Source organism: Hyalella azteca, unplaced genomic scaffold (assembly GCF_000764305.2).
Source record: "Hyalella azteca isolate HAZT.00-mixed unplaced genomic scaffold, Hazt_2.0.2 contig7177, whole genome shotgun sequence".
Lineage (NCBI taxonomy): Eukaryota > Metazoa > Arthropoda > Malacostraca > Amphipoda > Hyalellidae > Hyalella > Hyalella azteca.
The window spans coordinates 228115-236092 of NW_025937306.1; the positions used below are offsets into that span (position 1 = coordinate 228115).

The following is a 7978-nucleotide window of genomic DNA, read 5'->3' on the forward strand; positions in this document are numbered from 1 at the left end:
GGGCCATTATATCCCGTCATCTGCTTCCACAAAGATTGTTTTTCCGGTTTCCGCCGCCAAGGAAATTCAATAAAAATGGGGTTAGGTACGCGTTCAGTAGCTCAGCGAGGAGCATCGAAAGAAAACAATGGAAGAAGACCAGGTCTTATTCTTTACTAGGCCATGCCTAGTAAAGAATAAGACGGAACATTGTCAATGAGACGGAACATAATAAAGAATACACTTGGAACATTGTCGGTTAGTCGGCTGTTGCTGGATCGTACATAGATGTTCAGCAACCAAGACTTCGATGGACACGAACATTTATTCAATTATATTCTTCATGCAGAAATTTGTGACGTTTGCTTCAAATCTTTGTTTAAAATTATCAATGGCAATGTTTAAACCAGAATGATAAAAATGCCTTCTTGAATGATCAATTTTCAACTTTTTTTTCAAATCTGATCGCAATAATATAAATAAATTAATGCTTTGTACATACAAGAGCCTTTTCCTTGATTCTATCTTAGAGAATATTTTCATTTGTTCCTACTTAGTTTCTTTGTTGACCAATTGTTTTCTTGATTTTAAGCCCATATGTCATGAAAGACATATATATGACATCTATCTAATTTTTAAACATCAGCCTCCTTCGACTTCGGACATTCCTTGATCAAATTTATTATGGATATCAGAGCAAAATATTAGCGATTGCAAAATAGTTATATCCAACGGTCGTTTTTGAAAATCTGCCATCAAACTTCTAATTTTTTACGATATTCTTTTTTTTTATTTAGATAGCCTATTAATGCACGGAGTCACAGAATTTGCTCTGCTATCGTAAGGAACATTCGGCGCTGTGTCTTTTGTTTTCAGAATTATCGTCAGACGAATGTCTAAGAGGTATAAATTATTCCTGAGGTTGACAGAAGGAAAAAGTATTCCCAAGTTTAGCTAAAGCGAAATTTTGTTTGAAGAAGTTATCGTCCTTGCAACCTATTTGTCCAGCATCAACGTCATCCACCTGTGTACCATAACGCTAAGCAGCGAGACTTGACTGTGCCCAAAGCGATTTAAATACTTTAGCTTCAATCTCTGTTGATTCAGAGGGAGAATGTTGGGATCCTTATCTTAAAAAATAAACCTTTGAATATCGCTTGTAGTTCATATCTGCCTGAAATCATTAACATCAAATCATTGTTACTTTAACCATATAGGTTTTTAATCTCAGTAGGGTGGATTAAGTAGTCCGTTGGGGTTATACATGTATTCCATAATTTTATTAAAACTATGTATAATGGATCTGCTGGGCTCCAAAAAGTTTTCAACGAAGGCTCGCGGTTTGATGTATTTAGAGAATAGATCTTCCATACATATATTTCATAAAATTTATCAAGGATGATATTTCTTATTCATATGAATGTTTTATTAGTAAAAAAATTACATACCAAATGAATATCAAAACCCATTACGGATCTGGAAAGTATATATGATTTTTCTTAGCGAGGATCAAAAAATAATAAATGCTGAATGCGCTTCAACTCTGTCTCAGCTAAATCATATAGGATATATAAAACATCGACAGAACGCTTATCGTTATCTATGGTTTGCAATTGATTACTTCTGATAGAAGAATTTCCTGCCTGATAATGACAATGACTAGTCAACGAACAAGTGTTGGAGATACAATATTTCCATGAAAACGACAATACAATATTTCAAAACCAAAAATGAAACAATATTTCTATGAAAACTTTCCTCAAATTGCATTTATTATGCAAAATTAATAGATGTGACAATGAATTATGGTTCATTGTCGATCGCTCCTCTCATGAAAAATAACAGACGATATTTTCAACGCCATAGTTGATAACTCATTCATATAAAACCATAAGCATGCGGCCACAAATATTTTAATTTGTATTGTTAAAAATTGTATCCACACTTTGCTACTGAAACTAATATGATGAAACATGTAAAGCAATATGGTTTCTTGTCTTCGATAAAACGAAGACGCTGGGTATGGGGTAAGTTGGGGTAAATATAGTATGAATTGAGTTCCTTTTCCTACACAGAAATGGTGCCATCGGCAGACTTCTAACTCTCGACATCAGGCGTTTCCTCAATGCCAAGAAGTTGATTCAAGGATTTTCTGGTTTCTTCAACAGTCCAAGCTGAGGGGCAAATCTTCCTTTTCAGAGAGTTGAAAATTAGACACTGGTGAAAAACAAAGACTCCATTCTTGTTCTTCCTGTTCGCCCGCGAGTGATTCACGGGAACTTTGTCGCAGATGGTAAACAATTTTCCGAGGTCAATTGTTTGAGCATCAATGACAACCTCAGTTTGATGCGACCCAAACCATTTACGGTTGCTACTAACATCCTTCCGCAGGAACATGAGTTTCGTTCCATCGAACATGAGAGGATCACCGAACTTCAGAGAGTCCAAATCAATTTTCTTAGCACCCGGGTACTGGGTGCGAGTTGACAGCAATATTCTGGAAGCAGAGCTGAAGCCAAAATAGGCACAATCAATGTAAAACATGTTCACATTCATGTTATCACGCATAAATTTCACTAAATCGAACGAGCATCGGACGTTGCCAAACCAGTCTTGCAGTTCTCCGTTAGCACAATCGCTCTGAGCTCGAAACCAAACAAAATCTTCATTTTTAGGCAGAAGTGTTTTGTACTGAGGCTTTACTCGAGAAGCAATGAATTTCCCTTTCTGGAAACATGCTTTGAAATCATCAAAGTGCATCGTCCTGGACACTTTAGTGACTTCATCATAAGCCAAGGTAGGTAGAGGTTTCGCAATGGAGGCAGTTGGTTGATCAGTGGTGTTTTCACTTGATTCAATTAGTTCAGGATCCGTCCCAGATTTAACCGAATTTTGTTGCACCTGCGAATCTCCGAAGTTCATAGAACTATTATTGTACTTCGGAATTTTTCCAGCTGTGACGTCGTCTCTCAGCTCTTCGACTTGCGTTGCTACGACCGAGATGTCGCGGTCAACAACTTTCGTTAGCTTCACGAAGCGCAGACGTAACTTCTTTCCTTTTTTCTGCTTCTTTCCTTGCACTGCAGGAAAAGAGAAATATTCAAGTGCATGATGTTGAAATGAAACATGAGATATAGAAATAAATCCACGTTGTGAATCTAAAAAAATAACACTTGACATCTTACCTGCAACGGGTTTTGTTACATCGTCCGTTCCATTCTTGGCCGACACGTCAGGTGTTATAATACCTTCAGGTACGGCAGTTTTGGCTGAAACTTCTCCCTGAATTAACAGAGACTCCATGGCATCGGAAACAATTCCATCCAAAGTATTTTCAGGAACAGGCATGGTTCTTGTTTTTTGCGTTGAGTGGCCCTCGCTGAGTACTCGTTTCGCTTCAGTTGGCAGAGATGTGGTGCTCATTTGCAATGCCTGCCTGTTATAAAGGAACGATTATCGCTCTGAGATGATAAGGCGAACATTTTACGAACGAGAAACAAACACTGTTTATCAATTGGTTTGCATGCAGCTAGTGCAGATAACACAAGCTCTAAACGCGTCAACTCGCTCAAAATAACCAACCATCCGCATTCTCTACAAGATCGTCATTTCTTATCACCACGTATATGCTATAAACATGCCTTGCCACACTTTATTTGCAATCTCAGAATACTTATGAGTCATCATTAATGGCCTGACAGTAATTACTTCTTTATTGAGGGAACAAATGTGCATTCAATACAAGAGGCATAAGGTAAAAATCACGAACAAAGAAAAAAGCTCGCCAACGCTACCAGCGTTTAATTGAAATAAAGTAATAGCCGATGTTTCTGAGAAAGCTTACTTTTATGCTAGATTAATCGAAAAGTAATAACAGCAATGATAAATCGAAAAGTAATAAATAATAGTGAATCGAAATAGTAAAAAAATAGTATATTAAATAATAGTAAAAGTAATAATAGTAATAGTAAATCGAAAAGTAATAAAAGCAAATTATTATTTTTCCTGCCAGTCCTGCCACTTCACAGTTCGAGCAATAGTAAGGAAACACGAAAATTTAGTTCAAACCGTGTAACATAGCAGTTCACTAATTGATTGGAAAATTTAAACTCTATTTAAATTATCACTCGGCATGATTTAGCAGTTAATTGATCCCTGGGATGAATAGGTAGTAAATTTATCAATGTGGTGATTGGATGGTAAATTAATCCATGTGGGATAGGTAGTAAATTGAGCAATGGAGTGATTAGGTTATTTAGGTGGTAAATTGAGCAATGGGGTGATCAGGTGGTAAATTGAGCTATTGGTCTGATTTATCAACTTTTGGCAAGATAAATAAAGCCCGAGCGTTTCAAATTAAACACAGGTATAAATGACGCTAAGATAGACACAATACACACTTATTATGATATGCTAAATTGGGTACGGTACCAACTAGGCCTACCAAGGCGACGAAGTTTGGGAACTCCGTTTGCAACGCCTGAACCTTTGCTCCGGTCGAGTAAAGGTTCTACGTTCTGCTCGTAAATCTTTTAAAAAATCATCAAGATGAATTACTAATTTTTTGTTCTTGAATACACGAGCCTGAAATAAATTCGTCATGAACTTAATAGACAGCTACCATTGTTGTACAGTGATCCGAAATAGCAAACAAAATATTATACCGTCATTTTTGCATTTCGTTTTATTTTCTGAATGACGTTAAATTCAATGAAAGTTTCATAAGCATTGCATTGATAGAATAAAAGTTTCATTACAAAGATCATTTTTCTATAGGCTACACCGACAATAGAAACAAACATCCATGCACCACAACAGGTTCGGTAGTGTGGTAGTGAGTGTAAAACTAAAACCGACGGATTTCTCAGTACAAAATTTCGTCATCGTTTCTATAAGTCATAGGCTAACCACGTTTTACAAGCAGATTCGTTTGTATCTCATGATCAATGTCATCAGCTTATATTTATTTTTTACAATTTTATATGAGTGCCTTTTCGGACTTAGCAACGAGCGAAGTACCTAAATCCTGCAGCCTGTTAAATTATACTTCTTAGGTTTTGCCGAAGATTGTTCGACTCAATCACTCAAACTTCACAGGAACTCAAACTCAGTAACTTGATTGATAACAAATGTTAATAAAAATGAATACATAAGTAAATATAAATAGTTCACCGAGTTAGAAATCAACCATTGCTCATTGCCCACGGTTGCGCGATGCTTCAGAATTAGTTGAGCACAGATGCGGCTAGCACACTTGTGCTCGCCGAGTTTCCGTTCAGTGCGATACTGAAAGAGCCGACAAAACCTCCTCTTTGTTCTAAAAGTTATGATTAAACATTATTAAAATAATTATAAAGTTCCCTTTTAAGAAGCGTTATTGAAGTAAACTTACCGCTGTTTTTGGGTCGCACCGTCGCAGAGACTCAAGACTTGATATTTTGCACACTGCGCAACAGGTTTTTACTAACATCAGATGTGATAACTAACTTGTCCTCGACTGGCCGACGTTTAGACACGGACTGAACGTACCGCTCGACGCTCGTTGAGGGACGACTCCGACCCATGATTCACCGACAGAACTCGTATGAAACGCGTAACTTCGAAACACATACTCTCGTTTATTAAACATAATCGTATTTTATGTTCACGTTGAATACCAAAAAATGGGTTATTGAAAACTTTTACACAAAGTTTACGCTTCTTCTTACATGTATACGGAGTCTATTGGGAGTATTTTCGCTTCCGGATCTGGTGACTGCTGGCACTTCTGCATTCATGACGGTGTAAGGACACAGTCCAGCAGAAATGTGAAATCCCCTTCTCGCGTTCTGAGAAATTCTCTATGCAACTCATTTATATCCGTTTGAAATGAGTTTCAAATGATAAAAACACTAAATTAGCAAAATTGTGATTGTTGAAATATTATTATTAGCGAATTTTCTCATTTATGGAAAAATGGCGCTATTGTGCTCTTCATGTCCGTCCGTCTGTCTGTCTGTCCGTACGTGACTTCACATTTACGTAGACGAGAAAATGCGCTCTCTATCGCTCACTGCAGTTAGTACTGATTGATATTATTTTATAGTGCGCTAAGCTTAGTGTATTAAATACTATCATTTATTCATTCTATTGTATTAAAGTAGGAATCTAATTTATGAGCCTGCCCATCATTTTTATTTCGTCCGTAGAATTGTTGATTTAGTAATAGAAGAGTTGACTTTTTGAGACGCTTCAAGTCGTCTGCGTTGAAAAGACTTGTTTTAGACCAAAGGACACTATGACAGGTCAGACAAGATAAAATCACATTCGTAGAAGTGAAAAGAAAATGTTTTTTAATGTTTTAAAATGTTTCTTCATTCGTTAAATCTTCGTTCATGTTTCGTGAAATCGTACGTGTTTGACTACAGTTTGGAGGGAAAAATATTAGGTCTTTAGTCCTTACAACACTTGCTCTTGTAACAGCAGTCAGATGACGAATCATACACATTAACCAATCCAATGCTGGCATTAAACTGTTATCAATTATGACGACATCACCTATATTAATCAATTATGACGTCATCAGGTCAGCTTATCAGTTTTCAGTACTAAATATCAAAGTATCAGCCATCAGCGTGAACTTATAACCGGATTATCTCGGGCATGCAGCTGCAGCCAGGCCCTACTCGAGGTGAGTGGTTGAGTGCTCTGTGACGTAATGGAACTGTGACGTCAGTGGCCGAGTTGTGACGTCAGTGCGTGAGTTGTGACATCTCAATTGGTTCTGTGGCATCATTCTCCCAGCAATAAAGATGCACGCATATGTCCAAATTGTTTCAGTTAATACAACAGTGTTAAGGAATGGAACTTACACTTTAAAATTTTTTGTGGATTATGATATGAAAATGTAGCTTTAATCGTTTACTATTGAAATAATTGTTTAAATAATATAATGCTAAAATAATTGTTTAATGCTAAAATACTTTTTAATGCTGAAACAATTATTTAAATAGAATATTTTAATCGTCTTAATTCTAAAAAGACAGCTTATGAAACATACCTGATTTTGATAATGAAAACAATGGCTAAACTTTGAATTTAGTAAAAAATTAAACGTGCTATCTCTTCTGCTTTATTTTCAATATTCTCGACTTATCAAACTGGTAAATTCGTATCTCTCTTGCCATCTTGGCACTGAAAAAGTTTATAATAAAAAGTACGCGAGCAACGGATCATCTTAATTCAAATCTTCTTCATGTCGGGCCTGTCAGCTGCCGCATCAGCTGAGACACCACATAAGGACGATAGTGATTGTTCGTAAACTGATTGTTTAGCTATTTATTCGATACCCTGGATTTATAAAGGGCACTAGCAGGCGTTTTTGGCTCAAAAACTTTATTCACAAAGCAGTTCAATACAATTGGGCCCAAATTGGTATGGTGGAAGTTTATTTATGATTACAACTTCAAGAATAAATTGTTCGGTAAACTGGACAAGTACAAGGTGGCTTATCATGGATGCTAGAGAATCTCCTGTAATCCGCGCTACATGTCTGCTTCAACTGACTATACTCCGGCTTTCCTCCCAACAACCTACAGTTTCATCTTTCTTATTTGACCTCTAGTGATTCAAGGGTATTACTAGAAGAAAAAGGGTATTTTTATATATATTTTAATGCCTTAATTATTTACGTCACTTGTGAACCCTGCTGACGAGTGACGACCTACGTCAAATGGACTAAAATGAAAGTAAATGTAATCAGCATCGTAAGTCAGTTAATCATGGCAAGTCTTAATATCTATAATCTCCGACAATTTTGAAATAGTTTTAAGCTCTGGTAATAACAAAATATAATTATTCAGTAATTCACATACTTCGAGACAAACGAAAAGATTCACTCCGAACAGTTGGGCAACATCGCCAGAGCTTTGAAAAGAGAAGATGGTGACGGTCTTGAATTGAGACGCGTTCGAAAACTGTTGTCAGGTGCTTCTTTTGTGTATACTATTTGTGTAAGCAT

The 7978-nt window shown here is 36.6% G+C and overlaps 1 protein-coding gene across 1 annotated transcript; it reads right to left on the reverse strand.

Annotated features, from left to right (window-relative positions):
- Positions 1–1377: 1377 nt before the first annotated feature.
- Positions 1378–5543, reverse strand: LOC108668185. Its single transcript, XM_018155353.2, has 3 exons — positions 5467–5543; positions 3165–3415; positions 1378–3059 (listed from the first exon to the last, which is right to left on the reverse strand). Exons 1-3 carry the CDS (start codon positions 5541–5543, stop codon positions 2077–2079), a joined length of 1311 nt encoding a protein of 436 aa, XP_018010842.1. The 3' UTR covers positions 1378–2076.
- Between the last annotated feature and the right edge of the window lie 2435 nt (positions 5544–7978).

Coding starts and splice junctions, on each gene's coding strand:
- LOC108668185 (XM_018155353.2), bottom strand. CDS start 5,543: ATGGGTCGGAGTCGTCCCTCAACGAGCGTCGAGCGGTACGTTCAGTCC. Junction 3,416..5,466: donor CGTCGGCCAGTCGAGGACAA/GTTAGTTATCAC, acceptor CCTTTATAACAG/GCAGGCATTGCAAATGAGCA. Junction 3,060..3,164: donor TGTAACAAAACCCGTTGCAG/GTAAGATGTCAA, acceptor CTTTTCCTGCAG/TGCAAGGAAAGAAGCAGAAA.